The sequence below is a fragment of the Somniosus microcephalus genome, chromosome 1, assembly GCF_052327205.1.
Source record: "Somniosus microcephalus isolate GS21.2 chromosome 1, FLI_Smic_1.0, whole genome shotgun sequence".
NCBI classification, from domain to species: Eukaryota; Metazoa; Chordata; class Chondrichthyes; order Squaliformes; family Somniosidae; genus Somniosus; species Somniosus microcephalus.
In genome coordinates this window covers 97,482,100-97,497,917 of record NC_140987.1, presented here as the reverse complement: position 1 = coordinate 97,497,917, position 15,818 = coordinate 97,482,100, and the positions used below count along the sequence as shown (strand labels likewise).

Sequence of the window (15,818 nt, the reverse complement as noted above, 5' to 3'; positions counted from 1 at the left end):
AACTCCGCATTACAGGTTGCTTGGTAACCTATTCTGATGGATCTGTGGAAGAATAGCCAGTAACTTTCTTCAAAGCTAAGTAAGTTTTTTTTTAAATTTGGGTGCAGGGTTGCTGGCTATTTGGCTGCTATTTCTGACAGCAGCCAACACGTCAAAAAAACTGGACTTTTTACTGCCAAAGACCTGTAGAAGCAGCCAACTTACACCCTTGACTTTGGAGCAAGAGGTGATTCCCAGACAATAGTCCCACCTACTGCCCGCACAACATATTTTAAATGGCTAAACCCAGAAATAAGTGTTCAGTTATTTAAGATGTGCTGTGTGGGTGAATGACCTAACAACTTGTGCTGGGGGAAGAGAGGAAAATTGGGACCCCAGTGTCTGGTTCGAGCACATTAAGATCAGATTAAATGCCTATTTACACTTTCTGTACTATACCATAGGAAGATGCATTATAGTCCAACCTCGGAAGAGCTCCTCTTACTGCACCATTGCAACGCTTTCTACGGCAGCCGTTCTATTAATGAAATTGCCAGTTGATGACATTTGTGCTGTTCCATGCCCAAACTCATTTCCTATAGGACTTTACAGGCAGCACACCGAGGAAACTTACATTGCACCAGTTTGGGTTAGATTTGAACTCTGCACCAGAGGGGAAGACTGCTTTGTAAATGTTTTAAGTTTTGTTTGCTTTGCGGTATTACATTTATTTTGTAAGATTTTATGCATTTCTTTGACCAGTCAAGATTTTAGCTTTTTAGCTCCCCTCTTCCTTTTTATTTTGGGGTGGGGGGGGGGGGGGGGGGGGGAGAAATTAATTCAAAACTATTTCTATTGATGATATGTTCAACTGGAGTGGTGTGGTCTTGCTTACTTAAGCTGTGAATTCATACTTATCAAAAAAAATTGCTTTATATTTGTTTAAGCTTTTGGATGAAAGCAGCCAGATGAGTGATTTGCCAGTCAAAGTTATTCACGTTGAAACTGGGAAAGTCCTTCAGGGAGCAGAGGCTCCAAAAGCTGTCCAACTGGATGTATGGTTGGAAATGAATCCTGGGTAAGTAAGTTATGTTTGCATTTGGTGTAACAGTAGTAAAAAGGTCGTCCTGTGATTTTGAGGGTGGGGGTCTGTCATGCTATTCTGAGACACAGTTGGACATAACAATGAATAGGTCAATTTAAGTCCTCCAAGCTTGGTCTGTAAAGTAGGACACACTATTGTTTACTCACTACTGAGATGTAGCTGTGTCTCCAAGGTAGGTAGTGCTGAGCTGTTATTCACAGTAGCACTTGCCTTGGAGCTCCAGAGTCCATCCTTCTAATGCTGCATGCCTCCTCCTCCCTGCTGCTGGCGCTTCTCACCCTAACTGTAACTGGACACACCAAGCTCTGGGTTTTCACAAGTTCTAACACGCAACCTAGAGACTTGCTGAGAGTCTGGTCACCAGCTGTAGGCTAAATGGGTGGGGGAGAGAATGAAGGAAGAAGACACACCTAGCTATATCTATTTTTAAATAATACTGTTTTTTCCAAGTCATCACCTATTTGGAACTGCCATTCCATGCCCTCCCCATCCTGAAAACCCCTATCATTGCACTTTTTTTTGGAAACAACATTGATTCGCTGAGTCCGCACACCCAACAGTGCATGCCTCATGGTCCCACACAATGTTCCCACTAATTTTCTTTCGTGTGCGGTCCCTTTATATTTAAATTTTGAACGATATCTCTTCCAGCTTATGAGCGGCCTGCGCAGGACCTCCGGATTGATGCGTGGCCGCGCACCTTAGGAGGGAATGTTGGTCCCACGTCTGCCACTGCCGTTGCTGTGCTGCCACACCCATTGTAATAAGAATATAAGAAATAGGAGCAGGAGTAGGCCATTTGGCCCTTCAAGCCTGCTCCGCCATTCAATAAGATCATGGCTGATCTTCTACCTCAACTCTCTCGCACTATCCTCATATCCCTTGATTCCCTTAATATTCAAAAATCTTATCGATTTCTGTCTTGAATATACTCTACGACTGAGCCTCCACAGCCCTCTGGGGTAGAGAATTCCAAAAATTCACCACCCTCCGATTGAAGAAATTTCTCCTCATCTCAGTCCTAAATGGCCGACCCCTTATTCTGAGATTGTGACCCCTGGTTCTAGACTCCCCAGCCAGGGGAAACATCCTCCTGTCAAGCCCTCTAAGAATTTTGTATGTTTCAATGAGATTACCTCTCATTCTTCTAAACTCCAGGGAATATAGGCAGAGTCTACTCAATCACTCCCCATATGACAATCCCCCACCCCAGGAATCAGTCTGGTGAACCTTCGTTGCACTCCCTCTATGACAAGTATATCCTTCCTTAGGTAATGAGACCAAAACTGTACACAATACTCCAGGTGTGGTCTCACCAGGGCCCTATATAATTGCAGTAAGACGTCTTTACTCTTGTACTCAAATCCTCTTGTAATAAAGGCCAACATACCATTTGCTTTCCTAATTGCTTACTGTACCTGCATCGTAACTTTCAGTGATTCGTGTACATGAACACCCAGGTCCCTCTGAACATCAACATTTCCCAATCTCTCAACATTTAAAATAATACTCTACTTTTCTATTTTTCCTACCAAAGTGGATAACTTCACATTTCTCCACATTATATTCCATTTGCCATGATCTTGCCCACTTACTTAACCTGTCTCTATCCCCTTGAAGCCTCCTCACAAGTTACATTCCCACCCAGCTTTGTATCATCAGCAAACTTGGATATATTACATTTGGCCCCCTCATCCAAATCATTGATGTAGATTGTGAATAGCTGAGGCCCAAGCACTGATCCTTGCGATACCCCACTAGTTACAACCTGCCATCCCGAAAATTACCCGTTTATTCCTACTCTCTGTTTTCTGTCTGTTACCCAATCCTCAGTCCATGCTAGTATATTACCCCCAATCCCATGAGCCTTAATTTTGTTTAATAACCTCTTAAGTGGCACCTTATCGAATGCCTTCTGAAAATCCAAATACACCACATCCAATGGTTCCCTTTTATCAATTCTGCTAGTTACAACCTCAAAAAAACTCTTAACAGATTTCCCTTTCATAAATCCGTGTTGACTCTGCCCAATCCTATTATTATTTTCTAAGTGTCCTGTTACCACGTCGTTAATAATCGATTCTACCATTTTCCCTACTACTGATGTCAGGCTAACTGGTCTGTAGTTCCCCGTTTTCTCTCTTCCCTCCTTTCTTAAATAGTGGAGTTACATTTGCTGCATTCCAATCCGTGGGAACTGCTCTAGAATCTATGGAATTTTGGAAAATTACAACCAATGTATCCACAATCTCTATAGCCACCTCTTTCAAAACCCTAGGGTGCAGGCCATCAGGTCCAGGGGATTTATCAGCTTTCAGTCCCATTAATTTCTGCAGTACAGGAAACTTTGTGCTATCCAGCACCGACGGGACCGCGCTGTTGCCGTTCCCTCAAAACTGCCGGACACTCCAGCTCTAATGTTGAAAGATACGGAAGCTTTTGAGCTCCGTATCTGTCAACAAACCCTGTTGCTACAGCTTCTAAACAGTCCAAGTCTCTGTAGCTTTGCAACAGCTTCAGCAGAGCTTGACTGTTGAGGGAAAAAAGCAACGAGAAGGAAAAAAACCTAACGAAAACGGCTCCTGATTTTTGCCGGTGGTTCGAGCATTCCGGACAGTTAGCCTCCGGATAACACAAAGTTTCCTGTACTACTTTTTTACTAATGCTCATTTCTTTTAGTTCCTCATTGGCTATCTACTATTTCCAGGTGGTTTTTTGCGTCTTCTTCCATGCAGACAGACACAAAGTATTTGTTTAATTTCTCTGCCATTTACTTATTCCCCATTTATAATTTCTCCTGTCTCGGCCTGTAAGGGTCCCACATTTACTTTCACTAATCTTTTCCTTTTTACATACCTATAGAAGCTTTGACAGTCTTTCTATGTCTCTCGCTAGTTTACTCTCATTCTATTTTTCCTTTCTTTATCAATTTCTTGGTCCTCCATTGCTGAATTCTAAAATCCTCCCAATCCTCAGGCTTACTATTTTTGCCAACATTATAAGCCTCTTTGATCTAATACTATCTTTAACTTCTCTTATTAGCCACGGTTGGACCACTTTTCCTTTGGGGTTTTTGTGCCTTCAGGAATGTATATTTGTTGTAAATTATGTATGAATTCTTTAAATGCTAGCCATTGCTTGTCTACCGTCATACCTTTTTAATGTAGTTTCCCAATCTACCTTAGCCAACTCGCCCCTCATACCTACATAGTTTGCTTTGTTTAGATTTAAGACCCTAGTTTCGGATTTAACTAAATCACTTTCAAACTCAGTATAAGATTCTATCATATGGTCACTCTTCCCTAAAGGCCCCTTTACTACAAGGTTATTAATTAACCCTTTCTCATTGCACAATATACTAGATCTAAAATAGCCTATTCCCTAGTTGGTTCCTCAACATACTGATCTAGAAAACTATCTTGCATACATTCCATGAATTCGTCCTCCACACTATTACTACAAATTTGGTTTGCCCAGTCTACGTGTAGATTAAAGCCCCCCATGATTACTGTATTACCCTTGTTACATGCGGCTCTAATTTCCTGATTTATACTCTGCCCTACATTACAGCTACTGTTTGGGGGCCTATAAACAACTCCCACCAATGGTTTCTGCCCCTTGCTGTTTCTTAGCTCCACCCAAACTGATTCTACTTCTTGATTTTCAGAGCTAAGATCCTTTCTCTCTACTGTCTTTAACTCATCCTTTATTATCAGGGATACTCTTCCTTTTCCATTTTGTCGATCTCTTCTAAAAGTTAAGTATCCTGGAATATTTAGTTCCCAACCTTGGCCACTTTGCGACCACGTCTCCATAATAGCTATTAGATCAAACCTGTTCATTTCTATCTGACCTAATTTATTAATCTATTTTGTTGCGAATGCTTCGCGCATTCAGATATAGTGCCTTTAGCTTTGACTTATTTCTATTTTTCCCTGATGTCAACTTGATCACTGATGCCTTATTACCTTTGTTACTCTCTCTGTCCCTTCTTGACCCACTCTGCTTATTTTTACCTAAAACTCTACTCTGCTCTAGGGCCTTGACATTTCTCTCACTGCTTTTAAATTTACTCTTTCCTGAATCCTCCCACCCTCACTCCATTAGTTTAAAGCCCTGTCTACTACCCTAGTTATTCGGTTCGCCAGGACACTGGTCCCAGCCCAGTTTAAGTGGAGCCTGCCCCAACAGAACAGCTCCCTCTTTCCCCAGTACTGGTACCAATGCCCCATGAACTAAAACCCCTTCCTCCCACACCACTCTTTGAGCCACGCATTTAAACTTCTAATCTGTTTGTCCCTATGCCAATCTGCACATGGCTCAGGTAACAATCCAGAGATTATTACCTTTTGAGGTTCTGCTTTTTAATTTGGATCCTAGCTCCTCAAACTCCCTCAGCAGAACCTCATTCCTAGTTCTACCTATGTCGTTGGTTCCTACATGAACCACAACAACTGGATCCTCCCCCTCCCGCTCCAAGTTCTTCTCCAGCTGCAAGGAGATGTCTTTAACCCTGGCACCGGGCAGGCAACACAGCCTTCGTAACGCTCGGTCATGGCTGCAGAGAACAGTATCTATTCCCCTGATTATACTTTCCCTACCACAACTACAGTCCCTTTCACTCCCCCCATTTGAAAGGCCTCCTGCACCATGGTGCCATGGTCAGCTTGCTCATCCATCCTGCAGGCTTTTCCCTCATCTACACAGGCAGCAAGAACCTCATACCTGTTGGACAAGGGTGAAGGCTGAGGCTCCTCCAGCACTGCATCTGGGATCCCCTTACCTGCCTGTGTTGCAGTCACAGCCTCCTGTCCCTGACCACTAGCCAGACCTGTACCACTACCTAACCTAAGGGGTGTGACTGCCTCCTGGATCAAAGTGTCCAGGTAACTCTCCCCATCACTGATGCCCCGCAATGTCTGCACCTCAAGACTCCAGCTCAAAAACTCTGAGCTGAAGTTCCTCAAGATGCAGGCATTTACTGCAAATGTGGTTGTCCGGGATCACAATGCTCTCCACAAACTCCCACATGCTGCAGTTGCGGCACACCACCTGCACTGCCATCCCTATATGACCTTGTTTTATTTAATTAAATGTAATTAAATTTGTAATTAGGTAACTTAGTTTACAGTGTAGTTTCTTGACTAATTACTTGATCTAGATTAAGTTAAGGGTACTGAAATTAAATATCTACCTATAACACAAAGCACTACAAGTAATGTAGGCAAAAGCAGCCACTCCTTCCCCCTCTTCTCTGAATTCCCACTCTTTCCAAATTCCCAAATAATATACTCTGTTCAAGTCCACTCCGTTTAATCCCGCTCTGTGCTCTGCAGGAATGTTTACTTTTATACACTAGGAGCCTCACCCAATTTACAAGTGGTGACTCAGCTCCCCTGCTCCTGGTGATTAGCGCCTATTCAAGACAAACACTTACAGCTGACTGACAGTTAACTGCCACTGGCAGTCAGGTTCTGTTGACTATAGTTTTTAAAGTTCTAGGTTAAAATCAAAATATTGAACTAAATTTCACTTTTTACAGCTTCTACTTACCCAATACTTACAAGAAATTCTCACTCTTTCCAAATTCTCAAATAAAACACTGTTCAAGTCCACTCCATTTAATCCCGCTCCTTTCAGACTGAACAACTGGCATTGACAGAGCATCTTTAACATTAGAAAAGCTTCCCCTGGCACTTTAAAGTGGCAAAAAAAAAAGGAACAGGTGCCAAAACATTATGGGAAGGTTAGGAGAAGTGACCATATGCTTCTTCAAATATCTGTTTTGGAAAGACATTCAAAGCTGGGATGAAGATGGAATGGTTTGAGGGTTTGGCCACGGAGTTAAAAAGAATGATGTCAAGTCAGCTGAATCTCTGTCATTTAAGATGGAGTGGGTTGAGGGCGAATCAACAGGAAGTATGCAGGAGGTGGTTGCAGCGATTGGGTGGGATAAGAACATGGAGAGGTTTGTCTGTGAGTTTTAAATTCAGTCCGTTGGGGATGAGGCGTCACGCATGTCAGTGAGTGGGTTTAGCCTAGGCCAGGATGAGGATGGCAAAGTTTATGTATCCTCCAATTTATCACGAGCGATGCTGTGGAACATCATTATTTATAAGATTTGCATCTAGCATGTATCTGTTGCACTTTGTTACAAATGCAGACCAGTCTTTTTTTTAAAAAAAGGTTAAGCTTTTCACGAAGGGTCCTTCTGAGTAGGAGCAAGAAATTTACATGCAGTTAGAATTGCCCTCTGATTGAACTGCCTTTACATATAGCTGAAGTACCTGGATTTGACAATTTCAGATTACTTCCCCACAGGGTATACCTGAACAATGGCTTCATACGGATAGATCAGGTCAGCAGCGGAGCATATCACTCTGCCCAAACCCAGTATTACCCAGGAGATCTGCTAGTTCATAAATTTCTATTTATTGAGTGAACAAAGAAGTTGTTTGAACTGGTTATCTGGTATTGTGAATCACGAGAACTATGTTTAGTGTCTGTGACAAGAATGGTTTGTTAATTTGTTGAGGTCTATTGTGGGAAAAAAATTACATTTAATTTAGCAAACTTATCAGCTTCCTTCAATTTTAAAAATAAAACCAATAAAAATCCATTTTCATGCTTTGCAGTGAGCCAAAATGTGTTCAGGTTATCCACAATTCATCTTCATTTTTATAAGCTTATTAACGATTTTGCATGATTTATAGTGGTATACCTTTAGCTGTATCACTTTAAATCTTTTAATTGTGGAAATATTAACTTCCTGACTCTTTCTATTGCCCCCTTTAGGTATGAAGTAGCTCCACGATCAGATAGTGAGGAGAGTGGATCAGAGTATGAAGATGAGGTATGTGCTTTCTTTCAATTTTGTGGCATGTTACAGCTTTATTTCTCTTCCATTTGACAGTTCTTGCCCTTCCCTTCTGCTGATAGCATAGACATCTTGAGGTACAGTTGCCTTCCAAAACACCCCTCAAATAGATTGACATCCGCATGCATGAACTGACAGCAGGGGTCACTATATAATGGTCAAGAACAGGAATGCTTTCCCTTCCCTAACGCAGGGAATGCTGACTAATTCATTATTCAGTCTTTACAGTAGAGGACACCAAGAATATCCCAACACTTGACAAGCAGGGGGCTATAGGGGGGGAGGAGCTAAATACGATTAAAATCACTAAGGAAGTAGCACTTGGTAAAATAATGGGACTCAAGGCGGATAAATTACCTGGACCTGATGGCTTACATCCCAGGGTTTTGAGGGAAGTGGCGGTAGGGATTGTGGATGCATTGGTAATAATCTTCCAAAACTCCCTGGACTCAGCAAAGGTCCCGGCAGACTGGAAAACTGCTAATGTAACACCCTTATTTAAAAAGGGCAGTAGACAGAAGGCTGGAAACTATAGACCGGTTAGCCTAACATCTGTGGTAGGTAAAATTTTGGAGTCCATTATTAAGGAGACAGTAACAGGACATTTGGATAATCATAATTTAATAAGACAAAGTCAGCATGGTTTTATGAAGGGGAAGTCATGTTTGACAAATTTGCTGGAGTTCTTTGAGGAAGTAACATATAGGGTGGATAAAGGTGAACCAGTGGACGTAGTGTATTTAGACTTCCAAAAGGCATTTGACAAGGTGCCACACAAAAGATTATTGCTTAAGATAAAAAATCACGGGATTGGGGGTAATATTCTGGCATGGATAGAGGATTGGCTATCTAACAGAAGGCAGAGAGTTGGGATAAATGGTTCATATTCAGACTGGCAATCAGTAACCAGTGGTGTTCCGCAGGGGTCAGTGCTGGGTCCCCAACTCTTTACAATCTATATTAACGATTTGGAGGAGGGGACCGAGTGTAACATGTCAAAGTTTGCAGATGATACTAAGATGGGAGGGAAAGTAGTGAGTGAGGAGGACATAAAAAACCTGCAAGGGGACATAGACAGGCTAAGTAAGTGGGCAGAGATTTGGCAGATGGAATACAATACTGGAAAGTGTGAGGTTATGCACTTTGGCAGGAAAAATTGTAGAGCAAGTTATTATCTTAATGGCAAGAAACTTGAAAGTACTGAAGTACAAAGGGATCTGGGGGTCCTGGTGCACGAAACTCAAAAGGTTAGTATGCAGGTGCAGCAAGTGATTAAGAAGGCCAATGGAATGTTGGCTTTCATTGCTAGGGGGATAGAATATAAAAATAGGGAGGTATTGCTTCAGTTGTACAAGGTATTGGTGAGACCGCACCTGGAATACTGCATACAGTTTTGGTGTCCATACTTAAGAAAGGACATACTTGCTCTCGAGTCAGTACAAAGAAGGTTCACTCGATTAATCCCGGGGATGAGGGGATGGACATATGAGGAGAGGTTGAGTAGATTGGGACTCTACTCATTGGAGTTCAGAAGAATGAGAGGCGATCTTATTGAAACATATAAGATTATGAAGGGGTTGGATCGGGTGGATGCAGGGAGGATGTTCCAGATGATGGGTGAAACTAGAACTAGGGGGCATAGTCTTAGAATAAGGGGCTGCTCTTTCAAAACTGAGATGAGGAGGAACTACTTCACCCAGAGGGTGGTAGGTCCATGGAATATGCTGCCCCAAAAAGCTGTCGAAGCTACATCATTACATAAATTTAAAACAGAAATAGACAGTTTCCTAGTAGAAAAGGGAATTAAGGGTTACGGGGAGCGGGCAGGAATTTGGACATGAGTCTAAGTTCGGATAGGTCATGGCCCTGTGGGTAGCGGAGCGGGCCCAGGGGCCGTGTAGCCTGATCCTGCTCCTGTTTTCGTGTGTCTAATGCTGTTAGATTCAGGAGATAGTCCTGTCATAGTGGATTGGCGGTTAGGATCAGATCAGCCATGATCTTATTGAATGGCGGAGCAGGCTCGAGGGGCCAATTGGCCTACTCCTGCTCCTATTTCTTATGTTCTTATGTTCTTATTATAGTACTCCCCACTGCTGTCTCATCTGAAATCAGCTAACTCCGAATAGGCTGGGGTTCCTCAAATCTGTCCAGCTCAGTTTTTTTTTATTGTGTAAACCCACTGTTGGTGGAACCTGCAAGTGCTGTTTCTGAAGTTGTTTAGATTGCATTTTTAAGCTTTGCAAATTGGTTGCAAACTAATTTGAGAAGGTTTTTTGGAAAATACGCTGCTTTTAGCTATTCTTTGTCTGATTTCTTTATTACCTTCAACTGTATCATCAATGATTACCTGTGGAGATAGACCCACAGTGTCTGTCTGTTTTTTGATGCCTTTGGAATGACCCATGCCAAAAGTTTCTGCCGGTCAGCCAATTCAGTTGTGTGCTTAAAAGTTGTATTCTGGATGTTAATTTATATATTTAAAAAATCCAAAATCTGTTCTTTTCTTTAAAAAAAATTGACTGCATGCTATAGAAGGCAAGATTAGTACTTCTCCCTGGCCCCTTGGGTAAAACTAGCAGTTGATGAGGTCTATTACTAAAGATTTATTTTCTGGCTGCTTGCCAACTTTATTGAGATTGAGCATGCTGAAAGTAACTGTACGGGCTGAAGACTGTTTCAGACAGTGATTTTATAAAGTACTTCGAAACAATCACCAAGGTTCTCAATGCTATTTAAATTGCACAGCAGAATCCTTGACCCATGTATTCAAGCTCACTAAGGTAGGATTTATTTTCCTGGAAATGAAAAAAATACTGCTGTGAGCTTTCCTTGCTAATCCTTTCACTTACTGGCACAATTTGCCTGAAATCGGTGTAACCAGCGCAAAAGATTACTGTATTTTTAGCACTAATTATGTCCAGCGCTAATTGAATTTCTGCGATTATTTTGTGCTAGTTTTTTTTTAATTAACTCGAGAAGCTGGCCCCGCCCTCAAGTGGCCACGCCTCCAAGATGAGTTAATTATCTTTGGGAGTTTCCGTTAATTGTGCTCATTTGCAGGCCTTCGAGGAGGCTCTTAAAAATTAAGATGGTTCTTTTGGGCACAAGGACACTAATAGGCACATTTTAAAAGTTTTGAATATAATTTTTTAATTTACTAAAACTGACTACTGTAACTAGCAAATGGTTCTGTATATTTTTAAAAGTCATTTCAGCAATTGAAAATCAGGTTACTCGCAGGTGGTGGTTTGACACTGAATAAAAAATTCTTTTTTTTTGTGATTAAACCCATTTTCAGCTGTTCTAGTCAAACTGCACCAAGTTGCCACCTTTAACTATATCAAGGAATATTTTTCTAAAGCAACATTTAAAAAAAAAAAGTTTTAAAACTGCCCAATTGTGCTGGTTCATGGCAGATTTTGCATTTGGCGATATGCAAATGTGTTTGAGTGGCAATGCGGGGGGGGGACCACTTCTTAAAACCTGCACAATTTTGGGCACAAATTGCGCCCGGATCACCGATCGCGCCCAAAGCGGAAACTCTACCCCACTATTCCTATTTTCTTCTGAAAACTCTCACTACATTTGATATGTTGAATTGTTGCCCTAGTTCATGTCAATTCAAACAGATCTCTTCTCTATTGGATGAAAGCTTGGGGAGTGAGCTTTTGGAAAGCTGTGGCAATTTGCATTGGTCTAGATTGATCCATCTTGATTGTTGGCCAGTTACAAACAAAAATTGAGTTTTTCCAGAGTTTAATTTAAAAAATCTCAGTATCTAAAAGTCTTGTTAATTTTTTTCCCCCTCCTTCCCCCTTTATGGTTAACAAACATATTTGGAATTCTGCAAAGATATTTCTTAGGAATATTGCTTTAATGCAACTATTTGAGTCTCTACTAATGGTATAGAATATAGATCAACACAATATATTTAAAAAGTAGTATAACTACTTAAAGGAATAAAATACAATTCCTTGAACTCCAGGGTACTTGATCCTAATTCCAGTTCTTAGAAAATGATCCATAGTACCCTACCTACTCTGGCAATGCGCACAACCAGATAGTTGATATTTTTGTTTAAAATGACCGGATTCGATAGGGTAGATACAAAGAAACTATTTCCTCTGGTGGGGAAATCCAGAACAAGGGGGCATAATCTTCGAATCAGACCCAACCATTCAGGAGTGAAATCAGGAAGCGGTTTTTTACACAAAGGGTAGTAGAAGTCTGAAACTCTTTTCTCTTTCCCCCCCCCCCCCCCCCCCCTCAAATGGCTGTGGATGCTGGGTTAATTGAAACGCTTAAGACTTGAGATCGATAGATTTTTGTTTCGTAAGGGTATCGAGGAATATGGAGCAAAGCCAGGTAAATGGGGTTGAGATACAGACCAGCCACGATCTAATTAAATGGTGAACAGATTTGAGGGCTGAATGGCCTACTCCTGATGCTATGTTGATCCTAGCCTCAATACATTATGCCTGACAACTGTCAGCTAGTGGTGTGCTATCGGAAGAGCAACCTGGATTGACTGGCCTTTTTCCTACTACCCCAAAATGGCTTGCATGAGCTCTGGAATTTCTGGATAGGACATTGTGGGTGTGAACATCTGTCGTGTCGCATCATATTGCATTGGCACTCCACTGTGCTTCCTTTTAATGAAATCCAGCAACCTGTTAAATTAGATATGCCCTGTTCCTTTGTGTTCAAGAGTTTATCATCAAAGACACAAAAAGGCTTCCAGCTGACCATTTGGTGAGTCATATCTATGGGATGTAATTCCTCAGTATGTCCTTTTAATTTGTTTCATCCCAGTGCTTGTGCACTGAGGCAAAAGGCTATGTAAGTTCTAATTGGTATAATGTAAGATTTGTTGTTTTTTTTTTTAGGAGGATGATGAAGTTGGACCTGACGGTGAAAAGAAGATTATTGTTCCCAGCATTGAAGATGTATCTGAATTTTTTGCCAAACAGATAATTGAGTATGTATTAAAACTTGTGCTTGGTTTACAACCTTAATTATTAAGGAATTGCTATCTGGAGACTTGCTACTATGTGCAAACACTCAGCAAAGTCAGCCATTTTATTAATTTTTAAAAAATCAACTGCATTTTCTGTCCCATCGTGTGACATTTCGTTACAAAGAAGATCCTAAATAGATTTTCTGTCACACCTGCAGCCGATTGGCTCACATTTGATATGTCAGTAATAATTACAATTGAAGTAGAAGACAATGGCCCAGAAATTCGGGTTGGGGGCTTCCTGCAGGTGCAAGCCCCCGACCTGCACTTACCTTGCGCGCCAGCAGTTGAGCTGTAGGGCCCCGTGGAATTCCGCTCCGGGGCCTGGTCCAGCTGCCGGCGCGCTGTGCTTGTGTGTCCCAGGGGCGTAGTTAGTGCGATGCGTCCCCTGGGATCACGTGAGCCATGGGCAGCCAATCGGAGGAGGGAAAAGCCCATTCATAAGATTGACAGGTAGACCTGTCAAAACTTATAAATACTACGGGCCCAAAATAGCAGTAAACCTTCAAATAATTTTTTTTTTAAATCACACTTTTTAAATAAACTATAAATTACATTAAATAGCTATTTTAAACAATAATTTAAATTTTTGGAAAAAATAATTTTATATTATAACGGGGCTAAAAATAAACTTACCTTGCTTTAAAGTATTTAAAAATAATAAACCTGTGGAAAAAATGTTTTAATTTTAATTAATTGACCACTTACCTTGCAAAAAAGCAGGCCTTACGCCTGCTTTTTAAATGTGTAAATCCTGCAGGCTTACCCTCCCAGGAAAACCTGTTTTAAAAAAAAAAAACTAAGTTCAAAGCGCACGCGCAGCCTCCCCTGCGCGCGCATTTGACCTCTGAACCCCTTCGTTCAGAGGATCGGAAGTGCCGGTTTCCCGCGCATGCGCAGTGCATGCAGGAAACCGGCAATTCCATTCGGCCTACGGGTGAGTACCCCGTGCGTACTCACCCGGGGAGAGCCGAATTTCTGGGCCAATGTTTAAGTTAGCAAGTAGTGAACAGGAGTGAAAATCTCTAATCACAAATTTTAAAAAAACTACAAATCCAAAATGGGCAGTCAACGACACAACAGCTGCCAATAAAAGAAAGAAGAGAACCTAACATTCTTCAATTTAAAAAAAAATCTTTTCACCCAAGGATGAGAATCTGTGTAAACTATAACTGCCATCTAGTGATAGAAGTGTGAAGCTGCAGGTGTGTCTAAGAATGGCAATGACAAATAAGGAGACTTCTCCTGTAGCATTACTAATGCACTGGAAGGAACATTTGCTTTGTTCTGACTTTGTGTAAGCAAGTCCCTATACATCTGAAAAGAGATTAATTTTTCAGACTGAGTCCCTTTGTCGGATTATTTCAGTCTCTACTTCAAGTGCTATCTGTATTCTCTTTCTGAGATGTATGTAGATCTGTGTATTTTCAGCATTTACTTTTTTCTTAACATCTCCAGCACTCGCTGTTTATCTTTGTATCACTAATATGTGGAGTATTCTTTTGCTGCGGAGTACACAAGATGCTCGTTGGTTAGAATCAATTTATCAAGACATAGAAAATAATATTAAGTGAATAGCACTTAATTGTCATACAACCAGATACTGGTGGCCATGCCTTTAGCCGCCTGGGCCTCATACTCTGGAACTCCTTTCCTGTACACCTCTACCTCTCAAACTCCCTCTCATCTTTTAAGATCCTCCTTAAAACCCACTTCTGTATTGCACACTAATGCAAACCTTTCCTCGCCCCTGCCCCCCCCCCGGTAACAATTCAAGAGAAAAGGGTTACTAAGTAGAATTGTGATATTGAGAGTTTGTTCCTGGCTGATACTAGTTTCCATATACACACTTTGGCTCCAAAATTCCACAGACTGCGATCCTGTTGGCTGCGCTGGGGTCGTACCTGCCACTATCTTCCAACACTGAGCAATGCCAGATTTTGCAAGACCAATGGGAAGGCAACTCATTTGAATGGGGTCAGTGAGGTGCTATTGCCACTTGGAGCAATTCTTCTGCCTTGTGCCAGAACACTGGGACGACTGCCTAGGGGCCTCTACCCTCACCTGACCTTGGACACTGCCACAGCTCTGATCAGCCCCCATGTCCAGGGAGCAATTATTTTATTTTTTTCCAAAGAAGGTCCTTTTAAGGCCAGAATCACATCAGTGGGGCATAAATGTGTCCGTGTGAAGGTTGCATGCCTCATCTCTCTGTGTACTGGCTACCATTCAAATGTCTGGTTCTGAACAGGCTCAGTATTGGGAACTCCTGGTTGAGGAACTCCCCACCCATGGCTATCATTTATGGAAACTGGTAGGGACCTGACGTAACTGGGCTCCTACATTTCATTGGTTCCACTGGTTTCCCACCAACGTAGGGGCTGGCGATTGGTCGAAACCCCCCCCCCTCCCCCCAAGCATTTCAGGGCCTGTATCTTTTAAGGGTAGTGAGAAAATGACACTGGAATAAAAGATAATTGGAACTGCCAACAAAAAAATTATAATTATTTTTTGCTCTGATTGGGATTATGTAGATGTGGCATTTGCTCTATTTCACTTGAGTGAGAACACTGGTTGAAGAGAGACTGGACAGGCTGGGGTTGTTTTCCTTAGAGCAGAGAAGGCTGAGGGGGGACCTGATTGAGATGTACAAACTTATGAGGGGCATAGATAGGCTAGATAGAAAGGAACTTTTCCCCTTAGTAGAGGGGTCAATAACCAGGGGGCATAGTTTCAAGGTAAGGGGCAGGAGGTTTAGAGGAGATTTGAGGAAAAACTTTTTCACCCAGAGGGTGGTTGGAATCTGGAACTCACTGCCTGAAAGGGTGGTAGAGGCAGGA

The 15,818-nt window shown here is 41.8% G+C and overlaps 1 protein-coding gene across 5 annotated transcripts in view; it reads left to right on the top strand.

Moving 5' to 3' along the window:
- Positions 1–15,818, top strand: part of smarca2 (SWI/SNF related BAF chromatin remodeling complex subunit ATPase 2) — a 179,628-nt gene that overhangs the window by 70,783 nt on the left and 93,027 nt on the right. For all 5 annotated transcript variants that reach the window (XM_085984253.1, XM_085984274.1, XM_085984260.1 and 2 more), the window contains exons 12-14: positions 927–1,057; positions 7,880–7,937; positions 12,848–12,939. In XM_085984253.1, the coding sequence (XP_085840379.1) occupies positions 927–1,057; positions 7,880–7,937; positions 12,848–12,939 (281 nt within the window). The remainder of the gene's footprint in view (positions 1–926; positions 1,058–7,879; positions 7,938–12,847; positions 12,940–15,818) is intronic.